This window comes from Phocoena phocoena, chromosome 16, assembly GCF_963924675.1.
Source record: "Phocoena phocoena chromosome 16, mPhoPho1.1, whole genome shotgun sequence".
Classification (NCBI taxonomy): domain Eukaryota; kingdom Metazoa; phylum Chordata; class Mammalia; order Artiodactyla; family Phocoenidae; genus Phocoena; species Phocoena phocoena.
The window spans coordinates 76,744,645-76,757,450 of NC_089234.1; the positions used below are offsets into that span (position 1 = coordinate 76,744,645).

The window sequence follows — 12,806 nt, forward strand, 5'->3', positions numbered from 1 at the left end:
AGGGAGAGGACTGGGGTTGGCGGCGTGAACACAACCTGCAGGGGGCTAGTGCACCACAGCTAGCCGGGAGGGAGTCCGGGAAAAAGACTGGACCTGCCAAGGAGGCAAGAGACTTTTTCTTCCCTCTCTGTTTCCTGGTGCGCAAGGAGAGGGGATTAAGAGCGCTGCTTAAAGGAGCTCCAGAGATGGGCACAAGCCGCAGCTAAAAGTGCGGACCCCAGAGACAGGCATGAGATGCTAAGGCTACTGCTGTTGCCACCAAGAAGCCTGTGTGCGAGCACAGGTCACTCTCCACACCACCCTTCCTGGGAATCTAGGCAGCCCACCACTGCCAGGGTCCCAGGATCCAGGGACAACTTCCCCAGGAGAACGCACTGCGCCTCAGGCTGGTGCAACATCACGCCAGCCTCTGCCGCCGCAGGCTCGCCCCGCATCTGTGCCCCCCCTCCCCCAGGCCTGAGTGAGCCGGAGCCCCCGAATCAGCGGCTCCTTTAACCCCGTCCTGTCTGAGCGAAGAACAGACACCCTCCGGCGACCTATACTCAGAGGCGGGTCCAAATCCAAAGCTGAACCCCGGGAGCTGTGCGAACAAAGAATAGAAAGGGAAATCTCTCCCAGCAGCCTCAGGAGCAGCGGATTAAATCTCCACAATCAACTTGATGTACCCTGCATCTGTGCAACGAATCATCCCAAATTGAGGAGGTGGACTTTGAGAGCAAGATTTATTATTTTTTCCCCTTTTCCTCTTTTTCAGAGTGTGTATGTGTATGCGTCTGTGTGAGATTTTGTATAGCTTTGCTTTCACCACTTGTCCTAGGGTTCTATCCGTCCCTTTCTTTTACTTTTTAAAAAAATTTTTTTCTTAATAATTATTTTTTTATCTTAATAACTTTATTTTATTTTACCTTTATTTTCTTTTCTTTTATCCTCTTTCTTTCTTTCTTTCTTTCTACTTTTTCTCCCTTTTATTCAGAGCCCTGTGGATGAAAGGCTCTTGGTGCTGCAGCCAGGAGTCAGTGCTGTGCCTCTGAGGTGGGAGAGCCAACTTCAGGACACTGGTCCACAAGAGACCTCACAGCTCCACGTAATATCAAACGGCGAAAATCTCCCAGAGATCTCCATCTCAACACCAACAACCAGCTTCACTCAACGATCAGCAAGCTACACTGCTGGACACCCTATGCCAAACAACTAGCAAGACAGGAACACAACCCCACCCATTAGCAGAGAGGCTGCCTAAAATCATAATAAGGCCACAGACACCCCAAAACACACCACTAGACATGGACCAGCCCACCAGAAAGACAAGATCCAGCCTCATCCACCAGAACACAGGCACTAGTCCCCTCCACCAGGAAGCCCACTGAACCAACTTTACCCACTGGGGACAGACACCAAAAACAATGGGAACAACGAACCTGCAGCCTGAAAAATGGAGACCCCAAACACAGTAAGATAAGCAAAATGAGAAGACAGAAAAACACACAGCAGATGAAGGAGCAAGATAAAAACCCACCAGACCTAACAAATGAAGAGGAAATAGGCAGTCTACCTGAAAAAGAATTCAGAATGATAGTAAAGATGATCCAAAATCTTGGAAATAGAATAGACAAAATGCAAGAAACATTTAACAAGGACCCAGAAGAACTAAAGATGAAACAAGCAATGATGAACAACACAATAAATGAAATTAAAAATACTCTAGATGGGATCAATAGCAGAATAATTGAGGCAGAAGAATGGATAAGTGACCTGGAAGATAAAATAGTGGAAATAACTACTGCAGAGCAGAATAAAGAAAAAAGAATGAAAAGAACTGAGGACAGTCTCAGAGACCTCTGGGACAACATTAAACGCACCAACATTCGAATTATAGGGGTTCCAGAAGAAAAAGAGAAAAAGAAAGGGCTGAGAAAATATTTGAAGAGATTATAGTTGAAAACTTCCCGAATATGGGAAAGGAAATAGTTAATAAAGTCCAGGAAGCACAGAAAGTCCCATACAGGATAAATCCAAGGAGAAACACGCCAAGACACATATTAATCAACCTGTCAAAAATTAAATACAAAGAAAACATATTAAAAGCAGCGAGGGAAAAACAACAAATAACACACAAGGGAATCCCCATGAGGTTAACAGCTGATCTTTCAGCAAAAACTCTGCAAGCCAGAAGGGACTGGCAGGACATATAAAGTGATGAAGGAGAAAAACCTACAACCAAGATTCTCTACCCAGCAAGGATCTCATTCAGATTTGATGGAGAAATTAAAACCTTTACAGACAAGCAAAAGCTGAGAGAGTTCAGCACCACCAAACCAGTTTTATAACAAATACTAAAGGATCTTCTCTAGGCAAGAAACACAAGAGAAGGAAAAGACCTACAATAACAAACCCAAAACAATTAACAAAATGGGAATAGGAACATACATATCGATAATTACCTTAAATATAAATGTATTAAATGCTCCCAACAAAAGACACAGACCGGGGGCTTCCCTGCTGGCACAGTGGTTGAGAATCCACCTGCTGATGCAGGGGACACGGGTTCATGCCCCGGTCTGGGAAGATCCCACATGCCGCGGAGTGGCTGGGCCCGTGAGCCATGGCCGCTGAGCCTGCGCATCCGGAGCCTGAGCTCCGCAATGGGAGAAGGCCACAACAGTGAGAGGCCCGCGTACCGCATAAAAAAAAAGAAAAAAGACACAGACTGGCTGAATGGATACAAAAACAAGACCCATATATATTCTGTCTACAAGAGACCCACTTCAGACCTAGAGACATATACAGACTGAAAGTAAGGGGATGGAAAAAGATATTCCACGCAAATGGAAACCAAAAGAAAGCTGGAGTAGCAATTCTCATATCAGACAAAACAGACTTTAAAATAAAGACTATTAGAAGAGACAAAGAAGGACACTACATAATGACCAAGGGATCGATCCAAGAAGAAGATATGACAATTGTAAATATTTATGCACCCAACATAGGAGCACCTCAATACATAAGGCAAATACTAACAGCCATAAAAGGGGAAATTGACAGTAACACATTCATAGTAGGGGACTTTAGGGCTTCCCTGGTGGCGCGGTGGTTGAGAGTCCGCCTGTCGATGCAGGGGACACGGGTTCGTGCCCCGGTCTGGGAAGATCCCACATGCTGTGGAGCGGCTGGGCCCATGAGCCATGGCCGCTAAGCCTGCGCGTCTGGAGCCTGTGCTCCGCGATGGGAGAGGCCACAACAGTGAGAGGCCCGCGTAACGCAAAAAAGAAAAAATAAAAATCATAGTAGGGGACTTTATCACCCCACTCTCACCAATGGACAGATCATCCAGAATGAAAATAAATACGGAAACACAAGCTTTAAATGATACATTAAAAAGATGGACTTAATTGATATTTATAGGACATTCCATCCAAAAACAACAGAATACACATTCTTCTCAAGTGCTCATGGAACATTCTCCAGGATAGGTCATATCGTGCGTCACAAGTCAAGCCTTGGTAAATTTAAGAAAATTGAAATTGTATCAAGGATCTTTTCCAACCACAACGCTATGAGACTAGATATCAATTGCAGGGAAAGATCTGTAAAAAATACAAACACATGGAGGCTAAACAATACACTACTTAATAACAAAGTGATCAATGAAGAAATCAAAGAGGAAATAAAAAAATACCTAGAAACAAATGACAATGGAGACACGACGACCCAAAACCTATGGGATACAGCAAAAGCAGTTCTAAGAGGGGAGTTTATAGCAATACAATCCTACCTTAAGAAACAGGAAACGTCTCAAATAAACAACGCAACCTTGCACCTAAAGCAATTAGAGAAAGAAGAACAAAAAACCCCAAAGTTAGCAAAAGGAAAGAAATCATAAAGATCAGATCAGAAATAAATGACAAAGAAATGAAGGAAACGATAGCAAAGATCAATAACACCAAAAGCTGGTTCTTTGAGAAGATAAACAAAATTGATAAACCATTAGCCAGACTCATCAAGAAAAAAAGGGAGAAGACTCAAATCAATAGAATTAGAAATGAAAACGGAGAAGTAACAAACGACACTGCAGAAATACAAAAGATCATGAGAGATTACTACAAGCAACTCTATGCCAATAAAATGGACAACCTGGAAGAAATGGACAAATTCTTAGAAAAGCACAACCTGCCAAGACTGAATCAGGAAGAAATAGAAAATATGAACAGACCAATCACAAGCACTGAAATTGAAACTGTGATTAAAAATCTTCCAACAAACAAAAGCCCAGGACCAGGTGGCTTCACAGGCGAATTCTATCAAACACTTAGAGAAGAGCTAACACCTATCCTTCTCAAACTCTTCCAAAATATAGCAGAGGGAGGAACACTCCCAAACTCATTCTACAAGGCCACCATCACCCTGATACCAAAACCAGACAAGGATGTCACAAGGAAAGAAAACTACAGGCCAATATCACTGATGAACATACATGCAAAAATCCTCAACAAAGTATTAGCAAACAGAATCCAACAGCACATTAAAAAGATCATACACCACGATCAAGTGGGGTTTATTCCAGGAATGCAAGGATTCTTCAATATACGCAAATCAATCAATGTGATACACCATATTAACAAATGGAAGGATAAAAACCATATGGTCATCCCAATAGATGCAGAGAAAGCTTTCGACAAAATTCAACACCCATTTATGATAAAAAACCTCCAGAAAGGAGGCATAGAAGGAACTTTCCTCAACATAATAAAGGCCATATATGACAAACCCACAGCCAACATTGTCCTCAATGGTGAAAAACTGAAAGCATTTCCACGAAGATCAGGAACAAGACAAGGTTGCCCACTCTCACCACTCTTATTCAACATAGTTTTGGAAGTTTTAGCCACAGCAATCAAAGAAGAAAAGGAAATAAAAGGAATCCAAATCGGAAGAGAAGTAAAGCTGTCACTGTTTGCAGATGACATGATACTATACATGGAGAATCCTAAAGATGCTACCAGAAGACTACTAGAGCTAATCAATGAATTTGGTAAAGTAGCAGGATACAAAATTAAGGCACAGAAATCTCTGGCATTCCTATACACTAATGGTGAAAAATCTGAAAGTGAAATCAAGAAAACACTCCCATTTACCACTGCAACAAAAAGAATAAAATATCTAGGAATAAACCTACCTAAGGAGACAAGAGACCTGTATGCAGAAAATTATAAGACACTGATGAAAGAAATTAAAGATGATACAAATAGATGGAGAGATATACCATGTACTTGGATTAGAAGAATCAACATTGTGAAAATGACTCGACTACCCAAAGCAGTCTACAGATTCAATGCAATCCCTATCAAACTACCACTGGCATTTTTCACAGAACTAGAACAAAAAATTTCACAATTTGTATGGAAACACAAAAGACCCCGAACAGCCAAAGCAATCTGGAGAACAAAAAATGGAGCTGGAGGAATCAGGCTCCCTGACTTCAGACTATACTACAAAGCTACAGTAATCAAGACAGTATGGTACTGGCACAAAAAACAGAAATATAGATCAATGGAACAGGATAGAAAGCCCAGAGAGAAACCCACGCACATATGGTCACCTTATCTTTGATAAAGGAGGCAGGAATGTACAGTGGAAAAAGGACAGCCTCCTCAATAAGTGGTGCTGGGAAAACTGGACAGGTATATGTAAAAGTATGCGATTAGATCACTCCCTAACACCGTACACAAAAATAAGCTCAAAATGGATTAAAGACCTAAATGTAAGGCCAGAAACTATCAAACTCTTACAGGAAAACATAGGCAGAACACTCTATGACATAAATCACAGCAAGATCCTTTTTGACCCACCTCCTAGAGAAATGGAAATAAAAACAAAAATAAACAAATGGGACCTAATGAAACTTCAAAGCTTTTGCACAGCAAAGGAAACCATAAACAAGATCAAACGACAACCCTCAGAATGGGAGGAAATATTTTCAAATGAAGCAACTGACAAAGGATTAATCTTCAAAATTTACAAGGAGCTCATGCAGCTCAGTAACAAAAAAACAACCCAATCCAAAAATGGGCAGAAGACCTAAATAGACATTTCTCCAGAGAAGGTATACAGACTGCCAACAAACACATGAAAGAATGCTCAACGTCATTAATCATTAAAGAAATGCAATGAGATATCATCTCACACTGGTCAGAATGGCCATCATCAAAAAATCTAGAAACAATAAATGTTGGAGAGGGTGTGGAGAAAAGGGAACACTCTTGCACTGCTGGTGGGAATGTGAATTGGTACAGCCACTATGGAGAACAGTATGGAGGTTCCTTAAAAATTACAAATAGACCTACCATATGACCCAGCAATCCCACTACTGGGCATATACCCTGAGAAAACCATAACTCAGAAAGAGTCATATGTGCTTCCCGGGTGACACAGTGGTTGAGAGTCTGCCTGCCAATGTAGGGGACACGGGTTCGTGCCCCGGTCCGGGAAGATCCCACATGCCGCGGAGCGGCTGGGCCCGTGAGCCATCGCCACTGAGCCTGCGTGTCCGGAGCCTGTGCTCCGCAATGGGAGAGGCCACAACAGTGAGAGGCCCGCGTACGGCAAAAAAAAAAAAAAAAAAAAAAGAGTCATGTACCAAAATGTTCATTGCAGCTCTATTTACAATAGCCAGGAGATGGAAACAACCTAAGTGTCCATCAACAGATGAATGGATAAAGAAGACGTGGCACATATATACAATGGAATATTACTCAGCCATAAAAAGAAACGAAATTGAGCTATTTGTAATGAGGTGGATGGACCTAGAGTCTGTCAAACAGAGTGAAGTAAGTCAGAAAAAGAAAGACAAATACCGCATGCTAACACATATATATGGAATTTAAGGAAAAAAAGTGTCATGAAGAACCTAGGGGTAAGACAGGAATAAAGACACAGACCTACTAGAGCATGGACTTGAGGATATGGGGAGGGGGAAGGGTAAGCTGTGACAAAGTGAGAGAGTGGCATGGACATATATACACTACCAAACGTAAAAGAGATAGCTAGTGGGAAGCACCTGCATGGCACAAGGAGATCAGCTCAGTGCTCTGTGACCACCTAGAGGGGTGGGATAGGGAGGGTGGGTGGGAGGGAGGGAGACGCAAGAGAGAAGAGATATGGGAACATATGTATATGTATAACTGATTCACTTTGTTATAAAGCAGAAACTAACACACCATTGTAAAGCAATTATACTCCAATAAGATGTAAAAAAAAAAAAAAAAAGAAAATGAAATCAAGGAATTTGCTTTAACCTTAATAATGGCTATTACAGTCTCCTCACTACTTTAGGGGATGCACCCCAGCCCAGCCCCGCCCCTTTTTTCTCCTTTAACTCACCTTGGCATTGGCAGTATCAAAAATAGTTTCAATGAGTAAGATATCAACCCCACCATCCAGAAGCCCTTTGGCCTGCTGTTTGTATGCTTCAACGAGTTCATCAAATGCTGCAAAAAACAAACCACACCCAGGACATTAGTCATGGACATCCTCTGAAAGCCCAGGACACGCTGAGTTCAGGCCTGGTGCCAGGTGAACTGACCACTGCTGGTTTATAATGCATAATTTAAGGGCAACACCACCTTTTGTAAGAAACATGGCAGTGATGCAAGTTAAACCAGCAAATTGAACACAGATGCTCCTAAACACTTAGCACATGGGCTCACTTCCCATGTGTGAGCCAAGAATGAGTGGCTGGGTGGAAAGGTGTTTGATTTCTTGAGTCCTGGCTCTTACTTTTAAGATCTTTAATATAGATCTTTCCGGGGATGGTGTTAATCAATTCAGGAATGAGCGTGAGGAACAACAGGAGAAATGTGTCACACTGATCTGGATACAACACCGGTTGCATCACATTCTCTCACACCCTCTAGGGTAAAAGTCTGTGGTCCTGTAGATTTTGCTCCTGCCCTCTGACACCAACTCTGTCAGAGAAGAAACCTGCCTGGGGACAATTTCACTCTCAAACACAAAAGTGTCTAATCACTCCTAGATAAAATTTTTTCTAGAAATGTCTACTTCCATCTGAGAGGTCACCCCTCTCCCCATTTGATCTCTCACCCAAGAAAGAAAAGATGCTCATATATTCAATAGAGAAGCCTACTTCATCCTATTCGGCACAAGAGACAGGAAACATTAGCTCCTCACTGCCACACGTCAGCCCAGAATGAGCAACCCCCGGTGCAAAGTGTGGAATCTGTCACCAAAACCTACAATCCACACTTGCCTGAACTTGTCTCCTACACAGAACTCATTACCACGCGTAGCATCATTACTATTCTGCTCTGATCATTTAATACTTTTTGTTTTTTTGTAGTCTGATGCTTAAGAAATTGACCTAGATTTCTAGACTTTTCATACACTCTCAATGCAAGTATGCTTATAGATGGTGGTTTACAACGTTTACAATGCTAGCATGCATATATAGCTTAGACTGCTTTCTGATAAATAAAGTGGGAGTCTAGTGGGTTATTCTATAACTGAGCAAGGCCTGGTATCTATTTGTTCAACTTCTCAGTTTAAAGTTTTATTTTGATTGGTTTCATTTCCGCAGCTCATAAAGAAGCCCAAACACAACAACATGCACCTTTGAAAGCAGGCTCAGAATGAGTAATACTAATACTATGACTAATACTAGCGCACTTTTTATTTTAATGTCTACTACATTCCAGGGACTGCTGTAAGCCCTTAAGTCACAATAATCCGTAAGTAGATGCTGGTATTGGCCCCATTTTACAGATTTATAGATTACTGAAACACAGAGGTACTTGCCCAAGGTCAATGATTATATCTCATACTCACTGATGTTCCTGTAATCTGGTCTTTCCACAGATGGGGACACAGAGAGTGTCTTGTTAGTTGGACCCAGAGCTCCTGCCACATACCTCTTAATTCCTTTAGGAAAAGAAAAACAAGTGTGAAATCTCTAAACAGCTCATAAGTTAATACGCTATCAGATTTCCCCTAGAACACAGGTATACAATCCTTTGTCCGTAACTCTGAAATCCAAAAAGTGCAAAAGCCCCATTTTCCTTAATTCATTTGACAACAAAACTTGACCTCTCCTAAACTACAAGAGGCTATTTATAGTCTTTACCTCACTTAGTGGAAGATTCATAGATTTTACTGCAAACAGATGTTTGATTATGAGGCTGTCCTGGATCCCACTGAGGAAATTAAGAAATATAAAGTATGTGCACATGTTACCGCCAAGCCAACCCAAAAAACTCTGAATTCTCACACATGTGGCTTCAAAGAATTTCAGTTAGCAATCCTTTTCTATCACCATAGCTATGCTTGAACAAATGCTCTCTCTCCCTAATCTTAAGAAACCCTGAAGGTCGTGAACATAGGTTTTGCAAAAGTTCTTCACAGTAGCATTGATCTTGAAATGCTCTCCACTGCTGTACTGCAGGGCCTTTGCTGGGGGAAAATAATAAATCACGATTAACAATTATGAAGCCTGAAATTCAAGTATGAAGCAGATCAAATCTCACATTAAAACTCTTTCATGAATGTTTTAATAAGCTTTCCTCTAGGCTAGAGTCTAGGTGCTTCTAACGGAGCCGGAGATATTGTGTTTCTTACATATGGGAACACAGGCAGGGCCGTAGTGCTCATCACCTTTGGTGGTTTTAACCAGGTGGTTATGCTTTACCATCTAACTGGAGCAAACTACCCACTAGCTGAGAGCCCAGCCTTTGAACAGCTTACAAGCCCCGATATTCTTTATCTTCCCCAAAGCTGAACAATAACGTGGGTGTAAGAAAAACGTCCTTGTCTTTCCCTGCTTTAGCTGGTTTGATAGCCTCTGACCTGTGACTTTGTTGGGGCAACAGTCTATGCCCTTCCGATTTCAACATTATCTCTCAGAAATGGAGCTCCTATAAATTGCTTCAGTCTTCATCAGTATGCTGTGTCTAACTTCCCAACAATTTTGCTTTACATCTTCCCTGTCGGCAATAATTTCACGTTTCCAAATCTTACGGGGCTTCATGTATTTCTTCCATTCCTTTCCCACCCTCAAAGCCTCCCCTGAGCTGGTGCCCAAGTGTTCTTATGGAGCCAGCCAGGAGGCTAGTTATTTCAAGGAGGCACTTTTCAAATCCCAGTAAGACTGATTCTCATGCCACCCTCTTTGTGTGCTACACAGCGCCTTCAAAGACACTAGTGGTATAAAGTAGAAGACGCTCAAAAGACAATCTCTCTTTACCTAAATAAGGCAAAATCACAGGGGTGAGGGAAGCTTTCAAGCGAGAAGATCAAATATCTTAATGATCACCAATGTAACCAAAACAGCTGTGCCTCAATAACCAAAAGACGTACTTCCAAAGGGAGACAAATCATTTTAGCTGTAAATGTACAAGGAAGTCACAGTTCTAGCTACAAAGTTAGGATAAAACACCCAGCAGAGTAAACACAGCGTAAACCCTGAGCCCAAGGCCCAAGGAAACAGAGTCAATTCAGAGGGACACTGAATGCTTGACTATGAAACTGCAGAGAAGTAACTTAAAAACAAGTACGTGATGGTGTCTGCAGTGCTGCTGTAGGCCAACTGTTGTGAAAGGAAAAGGGGCAGTAAGGACAGTATATTATAGCTGAGGATGTCAAAGGAAACATCTTTGTAAAAAAAAGAAAAAAAAAAAAAAAAAAAAAACTGTTCCTTACCTGTCTGGAGAGTTATCTCCTCAGCTGCTTTTCTGGCCACTCCCGCAGAGCACTTGTTCATCCTGTAGGCCTAACACATCAACTGCAAATGTTAGTTTGTCCTTATTTCCCTCCATAAAATAAGGAATTCATGACCTTCTAAAGCACAGTTTTATTCAGTAAGGAAAGGTGGAGTGAATTAGTTTGAGATCTGAATGAAATCTTAGTCAAAAAGGCCTACCAGCGGCCCCAGCCTTGAGGGCAACAGGAAAAGCAAGAGTCTTTGGGAACTGCTTTTACGGTCTTCCACAGAACCATGAGCCAGCTGGCAAAAAGGGCAATCTCTGGACGTCTGGCATGTCAGAATAAGCTGATGTAGTGAAATATTCTGAGTTAGAAAAAAGCATAGTAATGGAAAAAGCAGGGGCTTCAGAGACAGAAGACCTGGGTTCTAAAACCAGCTCTGTCACTACCTGCCCGGGTGGTTCCCTTAGGAACTCCTCCAGGTCCTGGCTTCCTACACCGTACAATGGTGGGAATCAGTGGGTCTCAAGTTTTTGTAGATTATGAAACTCTTGAGAATTTGGAGAAGGGCCATAAATCCTCTCACTAGGAAATAAAGCAAGCATGCAGAAACATACAAAGTAGTGCCAGCAAGTTTTACCGAAAAACACTCAAGCCCATTCATTTACGTATTATCTGTTGCTGCTTTTGCACTATAATGCTAGCGTTGAGTAGTTGCAAAAGAGACAGTACTAGCCAACAAAGCTTAAAATATTTACTGTCTGGCCCTTAACGGAAAACGTCTGCCAACTCCTGCCCTCAAATAATTCCCTTGATGACCCACAAGGCAAGTAATTTCACAAAGCCCCATCACCATAAGGGACAACAGTGTCAGAGAACTCAGGACTACGTGCATGAACACAGAGGCAAGTTCTGGAAAAATCTCACCCAGAAATGGGGACCTCCCACCCAGAAATGGGGACCTCAGCATCTACCATATATTTTCATCATTAACCATTTACAAAACTTGAATATGGAAGCATCCTGTTGACTAAAAAGAAATGAAATCCTTCACCCCACACCCACTAGGATGCCTACTATCAGGAAAAAACAAAAACAAAAACAAAACAAATGCTGGCAAAGATATGTAAAAACTGGAAACTTGTACACTATTGGTGGGTATACAAAATGATGCAGCCACTGTGGAAAACAGTATGGTGGTTTCGCAAAAAATTAAACATTGAATTAGTGTATAATTCGGCAACTCTACTTCTGGTTATGTATAGATACTCAAAGGAAATGAAAGCAGGGATGAAGAACAGATTATCTGTACACCGTGCTCATAGTAACATTGTTCACAGGAGCCAAAAGGTGGAATCAGCCCATGTCCCTCAGCGGATGAATGAATAAACAAAATGTGGCATATCCATACGGTGGAATATTATTCAACCTCGAAAGAGTACGATATTCTGATAGATGCTACAACATCAGTGAACCTTAGGGACATTAAACTAAGTGAAACAAGATAAGTCACAAAAAGACAAAAACTGTATGATCCACTCAGATAAGGTAGCTAGGGGAGTTAAATTCATAGAGACAGAAAGTAGAATGGTGGTTTCTAAGGGCTGAGGTGGAAGGGAAAATTGGGAATTATTGTTTAATGGGTACAGAGTTTAAGTTCTACAAGGTGAAAAGAGTTCCACGGACAGATGGTGGTAACGGTAGCACAACAATGTGAATGTACTTAATGACACTGAACTGTACACTTAAAATTGGTTAAAATAGTAAATTTTATGTTACATGTATTTTTCCACAATTTTTTTTTTTTTTTTTTTTTGCAGTACGCGGGCCTCTCACTGTTGTGGCCTCTCCCGTTGCGGAGCACAGGCTCCGGACGCGCAGGCTCGGCGGCCATGGCTCACGGGCCCAGCCGCTCCGCAGCATGTGGGATCTTCCCGGACCGGGGCACGAACCCGCGTCCCCTGCATCGGCAGGCGGACTCTCAACCACTGCGCCACCAGGGAAGCCCCTGTGAAGCCTTTTTAAGTTGGGTGACAGATTTGGTTTCCTTTCTTAAAAAAATTGTGGAAAGGGCTTCTCTGGTGGCGCAGTGGTTGAGA

At 42.1% G+C, this 12,806-nt stretch overlaps 1 protein-coding gene across 3 annotated transcripts in view; it reads right to left on the bottom strand.

Annotated features, from left to right (window-relative positions):
* MTR (5-methyltetrahydrofolate-homocysteine methyltransferase) overlaps positions 1 to 12,806 on the bottom strand; it is a 115,464-nt gene that overhangs the window by 87,133 nt on the left and 15,525 nt on the right. For all 3 annotated transcript variants that reach the window (XM_065894925.1, XM_065894926.1, XM_065894927.1), the window contains exons 4-6: positions 10,705 to 10,774; positions 8,839 to 8,931; positions 7,378 to 7,484 (exon numbers count right to left, since the gene is read on the bottom strand). In XM_065894925.1, the coding sequence (XP_065750997.1) occupies positions 7,378 to 7,484; positions 8,839 to 8,931; positions 10,705 to 10,774 (270 nt within the window). The remainder of the gene's footprint in view (positions 1 to 7,377; positions 7,485 to 8,838; positions 8,932 to 10,704; positions 10,775 to 12,806) is intronic.